The 20,768-nt window shown below is 40.9% G+C and overlaps 1 protein-coding gene across 3 annotated transcripts in view; it reads left to right on the top strand.

The window, feature by feature from the left end:
* Positions 1–4,749: 4,749 nt before the first annotated feature.
* The window catches only part of API5 (apoptosis inhibitor 5), a 32,464-nt gene continuing 16,445 nt past the window's right edge, over positions 4,750–20,768 (top strand). Inside the window, exons 1-8 of one of the 3 annotated variants that reach the window (XM_050758251.1) lie at positions 4,750–4,991; positions 11,651–11,812; positions 13,397–13,490; positions 13,988–14,053; positions 14,562–14,713; positions 16,287–16,493; positions 19,353–19,457; positions 20,634–20,723. In XM_050758251.1, the coding sequence (XP_050614208.1) occupies positions 4,923–4,991; positions 11,651–11,812; positions 13,397–13,490; positions 13,988–14,053; positions 14,562–14,713; positions 16,287–16,493; positions 19,353–19,457; positions 20,634–20,723 (945 nt within the window). In that variant the 5' untranslated portion in view covers positions 4,750–4,922. The remainder of the gene's footprint in view (positions 4,992–11,650; positions 11,813–13,396; positions 13,491–13,987; positions 14,054–14,561; positions 14,714–16,286; positions 16,494–19,352; positions 19,458–20,633; positions 20,724–20,768) is intronic. The other 2 variants (XM_050758253.1, XM_050758254.1) reach the window with 2 other exon arrangements.

Genomic DNA, 20,768 nt, shown 5'->3' with positions numbered 1-20,768 from the left:
GGGCTTCTGTGTTGGGTGGGGACTTGGAGAACTTTTCTGCCTAGCTAAAGGATTGTAAACTCACCAATCAGCACTCTGAGTCTAGCTGAAGGTTTGTAAATGCACCAATCAGCACTCTGTAAAAATGCACCAATCAGCGCTCTGTGTCTAGCTAAAGGTTTGTAAACGCACCAATCAGCACTCTGTGTCTAGCTAAAGGATTGTAAATACACCAATCAGCACTCTGTGAAAATGCACCAATCAGTGCTCTGTGTCTAGCTAAGGGTTTGTAAATGCACCAATCAGCACTCCATAAAAACACACCAATCAGCACTCTGCATCTAGCTAAAGGTTTGTAAATGCACCAATCAGTACTCTGTAAAAACGGACCAATCAGCACTCTGTAAAATGGACCAATCAGCAGGATGTGGGTGGGGCCAAAATAGGGGAATAAAAGCTGGCCACCTGAGCCAGTGGCAGCAAACCGCTTGGGTCCCCTTCCACGCTGTGGAAGCTTTGTTCTTTTGCTCTTGATAATAAATCTTGCTGCTGCTCACTTATGGGTCCACACTACCTTTATGAGCTGTAACACTCACTGCAAAGCTCTGTGGCTTCACTCCTGAAGTCAGTGAGACCATGAACCCACCAAAAGGAAAAAGGAATGTGAAGGAACAAACTCCAGACACACCATCTTTAAGAACTGTAACACTCACTGTGAGGGTCTGTGGCTTCATTCTTGGAGTCAGCAAGACCAAGAACCCAACAGAAGGAACCAATTCTGAACACACCAGGACTCAAAACTCATCTGAGTTAAGGAACATGGTACTAGTTAGTTGATGTCTGTCTATTTTCTCATTTGTAAAGTGAAGATGAGAATAGTATGTCCTAGCCCATAGAGTTTTTGAGAATTGATTCACATGAAGTGCTCAGAACTCTGCCATCACTTAATATATGCTGGTTATTATTGGGATGACTCCCAATATCATTACCATTAGCATCGTCATCGATGTTGTCATCATTATCATCATTAGGACCAATCAAAACCCATTAGCTTAAGTGACCAGCTAGAAATAGAGAAAAATAGGAAACGATTTAAAGCAAACCCCAGGACTGTTACAGAGGAAAAAGAAGACCAAGAAGCATTCACAAGCCTGATGAACGTGGCTAAGTAATAGACTGCATCAGGAAGAGCGGTGTTGAATGAAACTGCCTGGCAACTTAGACAAGGGTGAGGATTTTTTTCTGTTTGTTTGGTGGTTGTTTTTGTTTTTTGAGACAGAGTCTCACTCTGTCACCCAGACTGGAGTGCAGTGGCACCACCTCGGCTCACTGCAATCTCTGTCTCCCAGGTTCAAGCGATTCTCCTGCTTCAGCCTCCCGAGTGGCTGGGATTACAGGCGTCTGCCACCACGCCCAGTTAATTTTTGTATTTTTAGTAGAGACAGGGTTTTGCCATGTTGACCAGGCTGGTTTCAAACTCCTGACCTCAAATGATCCTCCCACCTTGGCCTCCCAAAGTGCTGGGATTACAGGTGTGAGCCACCGCACCTGGCCGTCAAGGGTCAGTTTTAAAGGAGTTTGTATGAATAGCTATATTTTAGAACATAGAAACACAAGTTGAGTTTTTTTCCTCTTCTTAAATTTGTTTTTAAAAATGGATACATAAAATATATTATGTGTATATATTGGCATACTTATTGTAATGAATTAAAACATTAAGCCAAAGCAAAGGTCCCCCAAGCAAACACCGCTTTATTTCCTGCCCCAGATTGCTTTTCCTATGTTTAAACATGTAGGTATCACTACATCAAATACTTAACTTGAAGGATGTGATCAAAATACAGCTTTATTGGCTGGGCACAGTGGCTCATGCCTGTAATCCTAGCACTTTGGGAGGCCGAGGCAGGCGGATCGCTTGAGTTCGGGAGTTTGAGACCAGCCTGGGCAACATGGCAAAACCCTGTCTCTACTAAAACTACAAATGTTAGCCAGGTGTGGTGGCATGCGCCTGCAGTCTCAGCTACTTGGGAGGCTGAGGTGGGAGGATGGTTTGAGCTCAGGAGGTTGAGGTTGAAGTGAGCCGAGATCATACCACTGCATTCCTGCGTGGGCCACAGAGCCAGACTATGTCTAAAAATATACATACATATATTATATATTAAACTATAATATATAAAAACATATGAGAATAATAAAGCTATATATAGCTATATATGTCTATATATAAAAATACACACACACACACACACACACATATATATATACAGCTTTCTTATTGTCTTCCACCACCTCTTTAAAATTTATTCAGGTGGTGTCTTAGTCCATTCATGCTACTATAACAAAATACCTTAGAAAGGATAATCTATAAACAACAGAAATTTATTGCCTCAGTTGTGGAAGTTGGGAAGTCCAAGATCAAGGCACCAGCAGGATCTGGTGTCTGATGAAGGCCTGTTCTTTATGGATTGTGCCTTCTGTGTGTCCTCACAGGGTGATAGAAGGGGCAAACATGCTCTCTCAAGCCTCTTGTATAAGGGCACTAATCTCATTAGTGGGAGCAGAGCCTTCAGGACATAATCATCTGTCAAAGGCCCCCACCTTTTAATAGTATCATTTTGGGGGGTGGGTTTCAACATATGAATTTGAGGGGACACAATCATTCAGACATAGCAGGTAGGGTCATCTCATTCCAGCCCTAGAGAGAAATTCTGGCAGAACCAGCCTTTTCTGCTTCAGAAATTAAAACATCCATTTCAACATGTGAATCCAAACTTAATTTCCAACCAGATCTTGTTCTCTTCTCCAGCTGAGGTTGCTCCCCATCTTGCCTTTCTTCTCTATATCCTCCACTCAGTTTGGTGGGCAGCTTCTGACCCCTCCTGCGCAAATGCACCGAGAGGGGAACATGAGAAGAAAGGAAGAGTAGAACCTCGCAAAGGTCTGGACGGTGCAGTACCACAGGCTCTCTCTGGTCTGATAGAGACCAGGTCTGTCCTGTGGCCACTCCAAGGGCCTTTAGAGGCCACTCCCAACGGTGACCCCGTGAGGTGTTGATGTGCTGCTCGCAGTCACCACTCTCTTTCTGCCGCCATTGACTCTTGCCGTGTGGGCGTTCTTACTCTCAGGCAGAAGGACTCAAAATGAATCCAGAATCTCTTTCTCTTTTATAGGGCTCATCTCTGCTATAAGGGAATCACTCCCATCCCCTTGCTCCAGCAAAATCTGGGAACACAGTAGATCCCAACATGGCCACCTCCACTCTGCAGCCACGGGTAACCTGAGCTTATCAGGCATGTCCAGTCCTTTGTGTCTCTCAACCACCTGGGACCATATTTCAGGCTCCTCAAAATGGCCCCACGCTTGAGGGAAGGGGATAGAAATTGCCCTCAATGTACTCACAAGAACATCTTTCTCTAAAACATAAAAATAAAAAAATCTTATCACCAATTGCTCTCATTTCATTCCCTAATTCTTTTTCTGTTTCTCCATGAAAGTCCAAATTGTAATTTTTTTAACATTGAATTTTACACTTGATTTCTTATTTTTAGACAGGGGTCTTGTTATGTTGCCCAGGCTGGACTTGAACTCCTGGGCCCAAGTGATTCTCCTCACTTAGCTTCCCACATAGCTGGGACTGTTGGCTATCACACTCAGCTCTAATCCTTTTTAGGGTTGGAAATTTATCCTCAATCTAACTGAGAAGTACAAGAGCCAGTGAGTTCTTTTGTAATCATTTCCTGTGTATATTCTGTACAAGTGGATCTGGCTTTGAAATTTACAGTGTATTAGAGTTTGATGTTTCAATCTTGAAATTTTAACATCCTTTAACATCCTTTTACACATACACACATAACTTTGTTTTGTATGCTTTGTATGTTTTACCTAATGGGATCATCTTATACCTGCTTTTTAACTTTTTTTTCTTTTTCTGAGATAGAGTTTTGCTCTGTGGCCCAGGCTGGAGTGCAGTGGCATGATCTGGGCTCACTGCAACCTCTGCCTCCTAGGTTCAAATAATTCTCCTGCCTCAGTCTCCCAAGTAGCTGGGACTACAGGTGCGTGCCACCATGCCTGGCTAATTTTTGTATTTTTAGTAGACACCAGGTTTCACCATGTTGGCCAGGCTGATCTTGAACTCTTGACCTCAAGTGATCCACCCACCTCAGCCTTCCAAAGTGCTGGGATTACAGGTGCGAACCACAGCGCCCAGCTATATATAGACATGATAATTATATAATATATATATAAAATTTCATCTAAACTTGTATCTTAGAAATTCTTATCAGTAAGCGTACGTGATTTCATTTATTTATTACTCTCTTGGATACTATACATAATCAGGTGGCCCCAATTCTTTACACTGGCAGCAAAGATATGCAAATTCTTCCAGCAGGCCGAATTTGACCCCACACTTGATTAGCGTGGTGGACACAGAGGGTTTTTAAATGGCACAGGAATGCTTTTTGCTTCCCACCGGACCCACTACCCTCTATTGCCACTGATTAATATTACCTTCCTTGAATCAGGAGGAAACCGTTTGTGACTTCTCATATGTAAGATCCTCTAAGGGCAGAAACGCGATTATCTTTGTATTAATCTCCCCGCCCACCCCCACCCCTCCCATCGAGAGCCTCCAGCCAGGTTCAAGCTTTCAAAAAGGCGTGAGATAATCCAATCATCCTTGCCGCTTTTTGCTCCTCCAAGCTCTAGAGGGCGACAAAAATCGCGGAGGCGCATTGGAGTCTACTGAAGGCCGCTCCCGACGTGCGCGTCTTTACGTAGACGTCGGGGGCGGAGCCGCGCTGTGAGCGGTGACTGGCGGCGGCACTGGCGGCAGCTAGAGGTGTAATAGTGCAGGTAGTGGGGTTGGAGAAGTTCCGAGGCGGCGGTGGCGCCGGTGAGGACTAGGATAGCGGAAGCGGGCCCTGGGCTTGTCGCTCACCATGCCGACGGTAGAGGAGCTTTACCGCAATTATGGCATCCTGGCCGATGCCACGGAGCAAGTGGGCCAGGTGAGTGAGTCCCCGGGCGGCCTGCAGGGCCCGGGGCTCCGCGGCCTTTCCAAAGCGCAGCCCGCCGCGCTCTCCCGGGCCGGGCGGGGGCTGCGGCTTCATCCTCCCGGGGGAGCTCCTAACCTCCCCAGGCCGTCTCGTCGGGGTGGGCCTCTCTGGGAGTGTAGACTCTGGCTTCACCAGGGAGACCGCGGTCCCCAGGGTTCCAGGCTTCCCTGCCTCCCTCGCCCAGCCTTTTCCCACCTTGGCGTAACCTAACTCAGCCTGTTCAGGCTCACGTTAATTCTCCTCCCGGGCTTTCCTCTACAGTATTCTCTTAAGCCTTTCTCCTTTCCCGTCCCCTTTTCTGAACAAGATTAGATCGGGAGTTTTCTTCAAGGGGTCAAGGTGTGTTGTTTTTTTGTTTTTGTTTTTGTTTTTTTGGAGGCAAAATTCTGCTACTAGTTGAAGAAGAGTGTTTAGGAGACAGAAGTTTGTAAGAAACAGAAGAGGGACTCTTTGGTCCAGACTTTGATGAGGGCTCACGGTTTCATTTATGCAGTACATTTTTTGAGCGCCGAGCGCTGGAGATACAGATGGAAAGGTCCGCGCGCTCTCAGAATGTACAGTTAGGAGGGAGTGTAGTGAGTGATGAATAAGAAAGGCATTGTGAGGCCCGGCGCGGTGGCTCACGCCTGTAATCCCAGCACTTTGGGAGGCCCAGGCGGGTGGATCACGAGGTCAGGAGTTCGAGACCAGCCTGAGCAACATGGTGAAACCCCGTCTCTGCTAACAATACAAAAATTAGGCGGGCGTGGTGGTGCGCGCCTGTAATCCCAGCTACTCAGGAGGCGGAGGTGGGAGGATTGCTTGAACCTGGAAGGCGGAGGTTGCAGTGAGCCGAGATCGCTTCACTGCTCTCCAGCCTGGGCAACCGAGCGAGACCCCGTCAAAAAAAAAGGGTTTTTTTAAAATTATTATTTATTGTTTTTAATGAAACGTGTTTGAAGAAAATAAAACAGGGCTGGGCGAAGGAGTGTGTGAGAGTGCAGCTCTGAATGGAGTTCTCTGGAAGAGCGCTCTTGCCATGCTTGCCGCGGATACACAGTTTCTCAGCAGTGAATTATCCGTACGAGCCATTTGTTCCCTGTATGAGTTTTCAAGTAGCGGAGTACATTGAACTTGATAAGTGGCTGGGAAAAGAACCAGGAAGTCCTAGAGGCAACTTTGATAATTGTTTTAGAAATCCCACACCATAGCTTTTCAGTGCTTAGTTAGAACTTTGTGATTTTTCTGCTTACGCATCCCTTCTTGGAGAAAGTGGAAGATTCTAGTCTATTAACAGTCGTGGGAGTACCTTTCCCGTCCCCTTTTCTGAACATAATTCAAATAAGACCTTTCTGAGCTGAAAGAAAAAAAAAATTCATGTTGGAGCTTTATTGTAGCTTAATCTAGAATTGTGAATGTACCAGTTTGAAATAGCAGATGATTTTTTTTTCCCTTCATTCCCTGTCAGTAGGGAATTTCACTATTATCAGTGAGAAATGTATACGGATATTCTGTTGTACATGTGGATAGAGTGTGTAGGTCGGTTGTGAAGGAGGAATATTCTCTTCATTAAGAAGATAAAAACTGCCGGGCATGGTGGCTCACTCCTGTAATCCCAGTTCTTTAAGAGGCCTGGGTGGGCAGATCACTTGAGGTCAGGAGTTCGAGACCAGCCTGGCAAACATGGTAAACTCCTATCTCTACTAAAAATACAAAAAATAGCCAGGCATGGTGGCGTGCGCCCGAAGTCCCAGCTATTTGGGGTGGCTGAGGCAGGAGAATCACTTGAACCCAGGGGGCAGAGGTTCCTGTGAGCTGATACCAGGCCACTCCAGTTCAGCCTGGGCAGCAGAATGAGACTCCATCTCAAACAAAAAATTAAAAAAAAAAAAAGATAAAAACTATGTAGGATCAGTTGGAATTTGTTATTCCTAAAAAGAACTAGTAGTGAAGATATTCTCAATCGTATAATTTTTCTGGGACTTAGTTGGGTAACTTTGTAACAAATTGTTCTACCTGTGTTTGATTTTGTTGCACATCAGTAGAGGGGATAGGGTGAAAGCTAGAACTGTGGTTCTGTCAGGAATCTTTCTAAGAAGCCTTTGAAACCATATAGATAATGCTGTCCCATTCCCCTACTTTAATTTTGAGATTTGCTTACATTTCCTTCTCATGTCATCTTTATAAAAACCAGATTGAATTGAGAGTTCTCCCCCAAGGAGTCAAAATGTCTTTCTTGCAGCAAAAATGTATTTGCAGCAAAAATGTACTCTTTATTTAGTAAGGGTACTTGAGACAAGTTTGTGAAAAAATGGAAAAGGATAACTTTGTCTACACTTTAATGAGAATTCATGCTTTATTCGGTAGGTTTCACCTACCATGTACCACACACCCGGCTGGACGCTGGAATTTAACACAGTTCCCTGTAGATTATGGGTCATCAATGCGTTCTGTATTGACAGCTGTCAAGCAACTATCTAAACTCTCTCTGCATAATGAGATGTAGTGATTAGCTCAGGCTGCTCAAACATTGTGAATTTTAGGAGAACCAAAGATAATGCCTACTAGTTCTGCTCTGTTGGGTTATACTTCTCCCCTTTTAGATAAAATGCCTAAAATCACTTACTAAAAGACAGTAGGTTTTAGGATATTGCTTGTAATTTTAACTAACAAAGGCAAAAGCCAACTTAGTAGAGAGGATACCATTTCACTTGTTTTTAAGGAGAGAAAACCGTGTTCATGTTCCTGATGTAGCAAAGCCTGATTTTCAGGTCAACTTACGAGATTTATGATCAGTACTAAGTTTCCTGGCAAACAACATGTCTGGATACTTCTGAGACTGCATTCGAGTTTGTCAGTCTTGACTTCCTTCTAACTTTTATTTTGATTATCAACCTTTTCTAGAGAGGTAAGCACAACAGTTTTTCTGATTGCTGCCACTACAGACTAGTCCCTCCCCGTTATTGTCAATACTCCTTTCAGAGTAGTGCCTTCTAAATATGTAAGGGTTAAACACAAGCCCTCCGAGGTTTTATCAGCTAATTTCCCCAAAGCAGATCAAATCCTTCTCTTTTTGAACCCCTTGGCACGATGTACTTATTAACAATACTTCAGACTTGTATTTTATTTTATTTCTTATTCCTGTACTTACATTATAACGTCTTAAGGGTTAAATCCATTGATTGATTGATTGATTCTCTTCTTGCACTGTACCTTGCCCTTCAGTAAGCATTTCTTTTTCATAGTTGAAGAAATGTGTTCAAAGAAGGAACAGAGAAACCATTTACAAAATACAAGAAAAACCATTTACACAGATTATCTCTAATGGATAAAGGGAACTTTATCATACACACATACGTACATCTTTGGGCATGTATATTCTAATAAGCAAACTGCAGATGACAAATTCTAAGTGCAGAATTATTTAATACCTCAAATCTTCCAGTCTTATCATCTTCTCATGTAACCCCCATGTTCTGCCTATGCATTCATCCTGCCTTTCCTCCACTCTGCCTCTGCCACTCCTTCAGGTCTCACTCTTGTGTGCTCCTTTACCTTTCTAATCTCCTTTTCCGCTGCTCTCTACCCAGGGCTCCTAACTAGCCATAACAGAGCAAGTTGTGGGCCCACTATTATTTTAAATTCTGTTTCAAATTATTATGAATTTACTTAAAATATACTTAATTTTATATGATGTATTCAAAATCTTAAAAGTTAAAAAATGTATCAGACACCTGTTAAAGGACCACAGCAGTCTGGCTGATTAGATGTCTGTAATGCTGAAACCCCGATTCCTCCTGTTCTGCCAATCATTGAGTACACTAGCTTTGCAGGGTTGGCATGTAGGCTTCTTGGACTTTTATTTCTTGAAATACCACTCTTGTAGCATTTTTTGTATGATTAAGCTAAAACCACTGACTAACCAAGTTCATAATCCCTCAGAAATACACGGAAGTATTTATTTTGCTTCTCTGAGCCCTAGTTTCCTCATCTAGAAGATAGGAATAGTAGTAACACCTGTTGTGATATAGACAAGGAGTCACTCAGTCCCTGGTAGACTTTCAATAAGTATTGCTAATGATTCCTTTTTATTTGATTCCAGATTTAATATTTTTTTCTTGGCAAAAGGAAGTTTTGTTTTAAGCAGGTTTTTTTTTTCTTTTTCATTTAATTTTGGACAGCGTAAGGAGTTTCTTCAAATGGCTTTATAAGTAAGTTTGAGTTAAAGGGAATTAGATTTGTGATACCCTGCAAAAAGTAAGGATGTCAGAACAAACTTTGATTTTATGAAGCCTGCCTAGAAGTCTGAGGCAAACCACAGGAATGTAAAGTGGTAGAGAAGTCAGCATGATTTCTTTTTTTAATGTTTGCGGTGAAAAGTATGTCATACACCTTTCTTTATTTGAGACAGGGTCTTGCTCTGTCAGGCTAGAGTGCAGTGGCGCAGCCACAGCGTACCACAGCCTCTATCTCCTGGGCTCGAGTGATTCTCCTGCCTCAGCCTCTCGAGGAGCTGGGACTGCAAGCACACACCACCATGCCTGGCTAATTTTATATTTTTTGGAGAGACGGGGTCTTGATGTGTTTATAATACATTTTTCAGTGATGACTCCTGAAGACTGATACATCTGCATTTCATGAAGAAGCTAACCTTATTCACAGAAATTTCTGTTACTTGGGAGTTGTTCTGTAACTTTGCATCCTGCTTTATTTTTTCACTTAGCATTATCCACAAAAAGAATCATGTAAAATAAATCTGGGAATTCTATAGTTCATTGGATATTTATTGGTCATTCCCCACTAGATGGCGTGAAGTAAGCTCATGTGTCTGAAGCACTTAGAACACTCCTTATACATAATAAACACTATACTGTGTATACGTTTGGTCAAGATTATAATTTTTAAGTTTTTTTTGCAGTTACTTTTATTAATATGTCCAAACAGAAGATATATGTGTAGTCTTTCTGTATTTGTTACTGTTATTGACCATCTTTATCAGCGTCATTTCATAAAACAACTGGTTTAGAGGCAAGCACTTGAGGAGGATTGGGAACTTATTGATTCCTCCCATTATGAGTATTTGAGGGAGAGCACTTGTGATTTTTTTTAAGGAAACAAATGAGCTTTGAGTGTATAGTTCCAATAAAATGTTTAAACATGTGACATTAGAGTCTGTCTTAATCCAAAATTGTCTGGCTCTATGGAATGGTCACGGCTTTCATATACTGCTATGAGGTAAAATTAAGCTGCACTTCCTAACATTGCTGGAATTGCTAAATTTCTGGAATGTATTCCCTTCATCCTCTTCGTGGTGCTAATTGGAAACAGGCAAATTTTTTTTTTTTTTTTTTTTTTTTTTTTTTTTGAGACGGAGTCTCACTCTGTCGCCCAGGCTGGAGTGCAGTGGCCGGATCTCAGCTCACTGCAAGCTCCGCCTCCCGGGTTCGGGCCATTCTCCTGTCTCAGCCTCCTGAGTAGCTGGGACTACAGGCGCCCGCCACCTCGCCCGGCTAGTTTTTTGTATTTTTTTAGTAGAGACGGGGTTTCACCGTGTTAGCCAGGATGGTCTCGATCTCCTGACCTAGTGATCCGCCCGTCTCGGCCTCCCAAAGTGCTGGGATTACAGGCTTGAGCCACCGCGCCCGGCCGCAAATTTTTTTTTTAAGTAAATATGGTGCAGTTATTTGTGAAGTCTGTGGTATTCACTATGATTTATTTCCTTGTTTAAGATGGAGTCTCGCTCTGTCACCCAATCTAGAATGCCATGGTGCGATCTCAGCTTACTGCAACCTCTGCCTCCTGGGTTCAAGCAATTCTCGTGCCTCAGCCTCCTGAGTAGCTGGGATTAGAGATGTCTGCCACCACGCCCAGCTAATTTTTGTATTTTTAGAGAGTGGGGTTTCACCATATTTAGCAGGCTGGTCTGGAACTCCTGACCTCAAGTGATTGCCCACCTCGGCCTCCCAAAGTGCTGAGATTACAGGCGTGAGCCACCACACCTGACCATCATTACAATTTTTTTTTTTTTTTGGAGACAGAGTCTCACTCTGTCGTCCAGGATGGAGTGCAGTAGTGCGATCTCGGCTCACTGCAACCTCCATTTCCCAGACTCAAGTAATTCTCCTGCCTCAGCCTCCCAAGTAGCTGGGATTACAGGCGCGTGCCACCATGCCTGGCTAATTTTTGTGTTTCATAGAGACGGGGTTTAACCATGTTGACCACGCTGGTCTTGAACTCCTGACCTCAGGTGATCCACCCGCCTTGGCCTCCCAAAGTGCTGGGATTACAGGCGTGAGCCACCATGCCTGGCCCATTACAAATTTTTTAAGCATGACACAGTCACAAGGCTAGAGTCAGTAATCACTAGAATGAAGAAGCGTTGGTATATTAACAAACACACGTATGCTTTTTCCACTTTAAATTAGACTCGTCCATCTCCCCCAACTCAAAAATTAACCAAAGGTGGAGGAAGAACAGAATTGGGAAGATAAGTGTCCCATTTAAGTAGTAAACCTCCGAAAATGAACCTTATTTCTTAGCCTGTGTAAAAATTTAAAGCACACGCTAACATGTTTTATGGTCTTTTACTTAGCTTCCCAACTTTCAAAATCATGTGTCTTTCTTTATTTCAGCATAAAGATGCCTATCAAGTGATACTGGATGGTGTGAAAGGTGGTACTAAGGAAAAACGATTAGCAGCTCAATTTATTCCAAAATTCTTTAAGCATTTTCCAGAATTGGCTGATTCTGCTATCAATGCACAGTTAGACCTCTGTGAGGATGAAGATGTATCTGTAAGTATATGAGTGACACTTTATAGCAGTCTTTCAGATGTTTCTGTGTGTGGCTAATACAATTGGAGTAGCCATCTGATATATCAGAGTACACAATAAAATACTACAGTATGGTCTGGCATGGCATCATACCCAGGCTTAAATTTACATATGATAAAATGTATTAGCCTTTTTCACCACCTTTAAATTATGAAAAATGCATAGAATCTCAAAATACTTAGTTTTGCTTATTTGTCCACTGTTAAAAATGGATTGTGGCTCACATCTTGTTTCATAGATTGTTATTCATTGTGCATATGAAATCAGACTGTTTTTAATCAATTTGTGCTTACTTAGATATGTGTTATAAAATAAAATGTACTTTCACTACCCTTATATATTTTGCATGGCAGAAAAATGGTCTGAATGGTCTGTGTAATAAGTGAATAGGATTACTAGATTAAAAGAAATAGTTTTTGTTTTTTGGGGTTTTTTTTTTTTTTTTTTTTGAATAGAATTAACTGGTAATATTTCTGGCTGCTGACACAGGTTCCTAAGAATATTCAATTGTTAGCTCTTGTCTTTTCAGATGAAACAGCGAATTGCCAACATTTCATGCAGAATTTGCTGGATTTTTTTGTGTGTTTTTAATAGAGACAGGGTCTCACTCTGTTGCCTAGACTGGAGTGCAGTTGCACATCCATAGCTTACTGCAGCCTTGAACTCCGGGGTTCATGCATTTTTTCCACCTTAGCCTCCCAAGTAGCACAGGCTACCGTTCCCGGGTGATTTTTAATTTTTTTGTAGGGTCTTGCTATGTTGTCCAGGCTGGTCTCAAACTCCTGGCCTCAAGCTGTCCTCCCACCTTGGCCTTCTGAAGCATTGGGATTACAGGCGTGAGCCACCTCACCTGGCCTGCTGTACATTTTTTATGTAAAAATCGAATAAGCTAAGATCAGTATTTGGAATTAAACATGCAGGGTATAGCCACAAATGTTGTATTTAGTAGTCAATACTGAAAATTCTAAAGTAAACAGTTAACTAGGTATAACATTGCCACAGTAGCCATTTTTTTAAGGAATACTGTATTATAAGCCCATCGGTAGTAAAAACCTAACAGTTGCATATAATTAGCCTGTATACAGTTGTTTATAATCTCTCCTTCAGCCAGACATTGTTAACATCACGTTTTACATTTTTTTCTGTGTAACTTGAATATTAAATTGGAGCAAATTCTTTTTTTTTTTTTTGAGACAGAGTCTCGCTCTGTTGGCCAGGCTGGTCTCAAACTCCTGATCTTGTGATCCTCCCGCCTCGGCCTCCCAAAGTATGAGAACAGCCTGGGCAACATAGGGAGACTCGCCTCTAAAATTAGCCAGGCGTGGAGGCTTGCGTCTCTACTTCCAGCTACTAAGGAGGCTGAGGCAAGAGGATCTCTTGAGCCTAGGTCAAAGCTACAGTGAGCCATGATTGCACCACTGCACTCCACCCTGGGCAACAGAGCAAGACCTTGTCTTTAAAAAAAAAAAAAAAAAAAAAAAAAGCTGTGTGTGTTATTTTAAAGGTGATAGTATTTGGTTAATTTTTGTTTGAAATCATGCCCAGATTCGACGTCAAGCAATTAAAGAACTGCCTCAATTTGCCACTGGAGAAAATCTTCCTCGAGTGGCAGATATATTAACGCAACTTTTGCAGACAGGTAAGGGATTTTATTACCGTTTTCTCTAAATATATATCTTCTTTCTGAAATATTGACTCTGTTTTTAGGTTTTGAATGGGGTGCAGGAGAGCTGGAGGTCCTACATCTGATAGAGATTAAATTTCCCACTTTCATTCAGTAGTTTAAAGTGTAATGATTTCTGGTTATCTAATTCCTAGTATTGTTTTGTTTTTAATTCTGTTATTAAGGTGTAATGACTAGATTCTTTTGAGCATTTTGATGTATCATAATTTTCCCCCCAATTTCCTGTCGTTTCATAATTGTAGCATCTTAATAAAAGTTTTTCAGGCATGCCAGATGGGGTTCTCTACCCTTATAAGGAACATGTTATCTTTTTGGTACTTGAGGAAATGGCTTAAGTTACAAGTTTCCTGTCAATGTAACCTTGAGAAACTATGTTGAATCAAGTTTGAAACTGAAGCAGATGATATTTTAAATTTGTTTTATATTCATTATGCCACTTTTTCTTTATCCAGATGACTCTGCAGAATTTAACCTAGTGAACAATGCCCTGTTAAGTATATTTAAAATGGATGCAAAAGGTAAGGCCAGTTCTTATTCTGAATTGTGTTTGATGTCTTACAGAATCACAAAGTTAGGTGTTACTCATTAAGAATAAACTCTAGGGTTTACCCAGAGTTCTATTTCATAAAAATTTTAAGTATTGTGAAAAAAGTCTCCTTAGGTCAAGATGTTTATGACTAGAAAAACCAGCAGAAATAACTGCAAAAACAGATCAAATTTTTCCATTAGAAATCTGTTGGAAGAACTCCCTTTGACACTTTAAAGAAATTCTTCCAAAATATTTGGTTTTTATTATTAGTAATGATAAAAAAGGAAAGTTATGTTCAAGCTGACTATGTCTTCATGAAGAAAGTGCTCTTATGATTCAGGCTGTAGAAATTTCAGACTACTTTTAACTAGTAATGAGGATGATATTTGGGAAGTTCATTAACTTATTTGATAAGAAATACTATAAATTGAGTTAAATGGGAAAACACCATTACACTATAGAATTGACTTGCTACAGGCAACTATTTTGTTTTGCAGGGACTTTAGGTGGGTTGTTCAGCCAAATACTTCAAGGAGAGGACATTGTTAGAGAACGAGCAATTAAATTCCTTTCTACGAAACTTAAGACTTTACCAGATGAAGTCTTAACAAAGGAAGTGGAAGAGCTTATACTAACTGAATCCAAAAAGGTGAACTTTGGTCTTCATTTGGTGGAAATTCTCTAAAGCAAAAGAACATACTTGACTTTGGCAGTATTCCTCAATGTTATGTGTGGCTTGTGTATAAAATGGTATATCATATATCCCATTAGAACCACCATAGAACTTCCGAGTTTTTCTTAGATTGTATTTAGCACTTTTGTCAGTGGTAATGATGAATCAATTTGGTAATTTAAAGGAATCTGATTACATTTAAACTTTTTGTGGTAGTGTCCTTAAAATGTGTGCAACCTCTGCAAATCACCTCCTTCAGGAAACTTTCTCTAAGTCCTACCCCTCCCTTCCATTTTAGGATACTCTCTCATAGTATACTGAATTATTTCAAAATGAAACATATTATCACATCAAAATGACCTCTTTTCACCTTAGCCCTTGACACTATCCGCTCTTCAAGGGTGAAACCATGCTTGTCTTTGCTCCCAGCATCTAGCATAGTTGTAGACGCTAGGATTGGCAAGGTGTGTCACAACTAACTTTTCACTCATCTTAATGTGCCAAAGTTTGGAAATAGTTTCCTTCTTTTTTTGAGACGGAGTCTCGCTCTGTCACCCAGGCTGGAGTGCAGTGGTGCGATCTTGGCTCACTACAAGCTCCACCTCCCAGGTTCACGCCATTCTCCTGCCTCAGCCTCCCGAGCATCTGGAACTATAGGCGCCTGCCACCACGCCTGGTTAATTTTTTGTATTTTTAGTAGAGACGGGGTTTCACCGTGTTAGCCAGAATGGTCTCGATCTCCTGACCTCATGATCCTCCCGCCTCAGCCTTCCAAAGTGCTGGGATTACAGGCTTGAGCAATATGTTCAAGAAGATTCAGTGTTTTCTCTAAAGAATGTGATCACTCTTATGGTTCAGGCTATAGAAATTTCAGACTACTACTATCCACTTCCTTATTGATAAGATTATTTTTCAGTGAGAAAGAGATAGATCTTTAGCTGGGAGTATCAGACTATTTTACCTATGCCCCAGCTAGTAATCTGGTAGAGCATGTCGTGATTGAGCTCCTTTGGTCCATGAATAGAAAAATTTAGACCCACTGATATGGAAGATTTAACATGAGACTTGCAAGGTGTCCTATTTTGTGTACAACAATTACCATATTAATATGAATTAGACTGCTTTTAAATATAGGAAACAATCTGATTCAACAGTTTACTACAGAATTTTTCCAGCCATTTTTTAAAGTCACTCCCCTGAATAGCCAATTTAAGAATTAAAAAAATTTTTTTCTTCTTAACTGCTCTTCCATGAAATTTTAATGCCACATATATACTGTATATCTGTTTACGGTACTATATGTATATCTGTGCTTTGTACATAAAAATGTAACATTTTCTAAGAACCAATTTTTGCCCCTTTGGAGAATGCCTGGTTTACTCTGAAGTTCAATTGACTGAAGCTAGAAGTTGCCTTTTCCTCAGTATTTCGGAAGCATTAATATCAAACTGACTTTAGTAACTGAAATAAATTAGCTATTTTCTTTCAATGTTGATCTGTCCCATTCAAATGATGAGTATACTGTTATTCTGAATTGTCTCTTTTCCAGGTCCTAGAAGATGTGACTGGTGAAGAATTTGTTCTATTTATGAAGATACTGTCTGGGTTAAAAAGCTTACAGACAGTGAGTGGAAGACAGCAACTTGTAGAGTTGGTGGCTGAACAGGCCGACCTAGAACAGACCTTCAATCCCTCGGATCCTGACTGTGTGGACAGGCTCTTACAGTGCACTCGGCAGGCAGTACCCCTCTTCTCTGTGAGCTCTTTATTTTTACACACCTGGTATTTGGATTACTGTATTAGCTGTATATATTTCCATAAATACTCACTTTAACTTTCCCCTTAAACCTTTCCAGTAGTGTCCCTTATCTGAAATGCTTGCTTGGAACCAGAAGTGTTTTCAGATTTTTGAATATTTGCATTGTGCCTGGTTGAGCATCCCTAATTCAAAAATCCAAAAACCTGAAATGTTTCAATGAGCATTTCCTTTGAGCATGACGTTTGAGCATCATATTGGTGCTCAAAAAGTTTTGGATTTTGAAGCATTTCAGATTTGGGATTTTCAGATGAGGGATGCTTGGTCTGTGTTTATAAAGGCCACAGTGGAATTGGTGAGAACCCAAAGCAGCAAGAAACTTTTTTGAAAGAATTTTTTTTTTTCTTTGAGACAGTCTTGCCCTGTCACCTATGCTGAAGTGCAGTGGCATGATCTTGGCTTACTGCAGCTTCCACCTGCCAGGCTCAAGCCTTCCATCTCAGCTTCCCAAGCAGTGGCTTCCACAAGCATGGACTATCACGCTTGGCTAATTTTTGTATTTTTTGTAGAGCCAGGGCTTCCCCGTGTTGCCCAGGCTGGTCTTGAACTCTTGAGCTTAACCAATCTGCCCACCTTGGCCTCCCAAAGTGCTGGGATTACAGGTGTGAGCCACCACGACTGGCCAATAAAAATTTTTAGTCTTCCTAAAGACTTTTTTTAAAAGTCATGAGAATTTTGTATTCTGTCTCAGGCTTTGTGTTTCCTCTGGCCATGCATCTTCTGGGATGTGTATACATTCATTTGAAAAACACAATTTAAAGGAACTATCCTAGATCAGGCGTGGTGGCCTGTGCCTATAATCCCAGTCCCAGCACTTTGTGAGCCAAGGTGGGAGAACGCTTGAGGCTGAGTTCAAGACCAGCCTGGGCAACATAGCAAGACCTTGTCTCTACAAAGAAAATTAAATAATAGAACTATCCCTTTTCAGAAATGTGCAGTCTGAAAATCCAACACAAAGGTTCTCACAATGAATTTATTTATTTATTTATTTATTTATTTGAGACAGAGGCTCACTTTGTCCCCCAGGCTGGAGTACAGTGGCGTGATCTTGGCTCACTGCAACCTCCACCTCCCAGGTTCAAGCAATTTTCGTGCCTCAGCTTCCCAGGTAGCTGGGATTACAGGCACACACCACCATGCCCAGCTGATTTTTTTGTATTTTTAGTAGGGATGGGGTTTCGCCATGTTGTCCAGGCTGGTCTCGAACTCCTGAGCTCAGGCAGTCCGTCCGCCTCAGCCTCCCAAAGTGCTAGGATTGTGAGCCACCATGCCTGGCCATGTCCCAAATTTGATCTGAGAATCAAGGAAGAGATCAAAATGTATAAATGTCCCAATGCTCCAGATGACTTTGCAGTAAAGTATATAAGGGATCTTCAGAAAGTTCCTGGAAAATGCATATTATGAAAAAAAACCTATGCATGGATTTCAAAACATTTTTCACCAAAATAAACTTGTATTTATAACATGTCTGAACAGGATATAGTTTGGGGAACTAAGAAGGGTAAGACATCAGTTTGAAAAACGAGCACCTGTCAGAGCAACATGAATTCTGCTAAAGTTGAAGCAAGAACAAATGTCAAATTTATGGTGAAGCGTGGTGGAAGAATGGTGAAATCATTGATGCTTTATGAAAAGTTTATGGAGACAATGTCCCCAAAGAAATCAACAGTTTACAAATGGATCACTCATTTTTAGAAAGGACAAGACAACGTCGAAGCCCATCGCAGCAGATCAATTTGCAAGGAAAAATTTAACTTGTTTATGCCCTAAATGAAAAGGACCGACGATTAATAGCAGAAACAACAGCCAACATCATAGACATCTCAGTTGGTTCAGCTTACACAATTCTGACTGAAAAATTAAAGTTTAATAAACTTCCTACTCGATGAGTGTCAAAACCACCGCGCTCAGATTAGCTGCAGACAAGAACAGAGCTTTCAATGGAAATTGTAAACAAGTGGGATCAAGATCCTGAAGCATGTCTTTGAAGAATGGGAACAGGAGTTGAAACATGGCTTTCGCAGTGCAATTCTGAAGATAAAGCACAGTCAAAGCAATGGCTACCAGGAGGTGAACATGGCCCAGTCCAAGCAAAAAGAGACCAGTTAAGAGGAAGGGTTATGGCAGCAGTTTTTTGGGATGCGGAAGACATTTTGGTAGTTGACATTCTGGAGGGCTAAAGAATAATGTCTGCTTTTTATGAGCTTGTTTGGAGAAAGTTGGCCAAAGATTGAACAGGAAAACGCCTGGGAAAGCTTCACCAGAGTCCTCCACCACCATAGTGCTCCTGTTCATTCCTCTTATCAAACAGGGACAATTTTTTAAGAGTTTTGATGAGGAATCATTAGGCATCCACCTTAAAGTCCTTATTTGGGCCCTTCTGATTTCTTTTTGTTGCCTAATCTTAAAAACATCGTTAAAGGGCACCCACATTTCTTTGGTTAATAGTATAAAAAGACTGCATTGACATGGTTAAGTTCCCAGGACCCTCAGTTCTCTGGGATGACTGCTATCATTGCCTCCAAAAGTGTCTTGACCTTGATGGAGCTTATGTTGATAAATAAAGTTTATATTTTTTATTCTTTGTCTTTTAATTACATTTTTCCATGAACTTACTGAAGCCCCTTCGTAGACCACCTATTGAGGTTATATCCAGGACATGCTGGGGTGTGCACTATATTGTATTTATAGTCAGAATACTTGATGCTGTAGCACTCAGCATTTATTGAATGAAATTCTCCTATAATATTTGAGCAAATATTTGTTTTTTGACAATGCATTTTCTTTGATTTCTTACAGAAAAATGTCCATTCCACAAGGTTTGTGACATATTTCTGTGAGCAGGTTCTCCCTAACCTCGGTACCTTGACTACCCCAGTGGAAGGTCTTGATATACAGTTGGAGGTAAGCAAAAATGTCAGCTTTAGCACTGATAAGGCATTCTTATATTTTAACAAAAATGTAAACCACTAACTTAGATCTGATTTCTAAGGGAGCAATTTAAATGTCTGGTAATGGCCAGCCAGCAATCTCCCTAGACCAGAATTAATTGCATTAGGACTGCTTCATGGATTCAATTAAGGTTCGCTGCAGTGGGAAAGCACTGCCTGTAGTTTTTATAGTCGGTCTCTACCTTTGTAGCCTTAATATTTTTAAATAAGGTGTTTAATTCATCCATTTCTATCCATAACTGATAGAGCCAATTTTAAACTGGATTAACACAAAATATCCTTTATTCCTTCTTCTCCAATAGAATTCACTACCCCTCCCACCTTTGTATCTCAACTGTAATGTATATAAACATTTTTTCACAGCATCTGTAATACTTTACATTTGTTTATAATCTCTCTCTACGTTTAACCTGATTCACCTCTGTATCCCCAGAATCTGGCACAAAACTTGATTTTGAATCAAGCACCCATTAGTGATTATTGAATTGGACTGAAATATGGAAATGCGTGTGCCATTTCCCTCGTAGGTCTTTGGGATAGAGAAGAATATCACTGTGCACTGGCAAGGTAGTTTGCTTCAAATGTGCTGGGCTAGGCCTATCAGACTGGGATTGGGAAATGCAGGAATGAACCTTAAGAATAGTGGTCATTACCAATATTTTAAGTATCCAGAGACTAAATTTAATAGGAAATGAGGCCCACCTTAACCAGGAGTAATTAGTTCTTAGCTGTTGAGAGTTCTTACTAGTGTGTCTTTTTAGTTAATATATTTATCATTTTTGCCTTGCAATTAGCACTATCATTAACCTGTAGCAGAAAGTGTCATATGGATTATTTTCCATACTTCTTCTCAGAGATATATTGGAAATCATGAGATCTGGGTTTTAGGGTCTGCCCAGCCACTTACTCCCTGTGACTTTGTCGAGCCACATAATCTCTGACCTTTACTTTCCTTCACAGTAAAATCTTGGGCTGCATCTCTAAGGTTTTCTTCCATTTCAAACGTTATAACGATTCTGTAAAAGCATAATTGAAAATAAGTAAAGTCTTAAATCGTTATCTAGAATTACTCTTACTTTACAACCCTTGCTTATTCATAAAAATAGTAATAGTGAATTGTGTGTTTTAGGTATTGAAATTGTTGGCGGAGATGAGTTCATTTTGTGGTGACATGGAAAAACTAGAAACAAATTTAAGGAAACTATTTGATAAGTTATTGGTAAGAACTTTTTCCTTTCCTTATGGGATAGTTAGTATATAGCTC

Source organism: Macaca thibetana, chromosome 14 (assembly GCF_024542745.1).
Source record: "Macaca thibetana thibetana isolate TM-01 chromosome 14, ASM2454274v1, whole genome shotgun sequence".
NCBI classification, from domain to species: domain Eukaryota; kingdom Metazoa; phylum Chordata; class Mammalia; order Primates; family Cercopithecidae; genus Macaca; species Macaca thibetana.
This window is presented reverse-complemented; position numbering and strand designations above follow the sequence as displayed.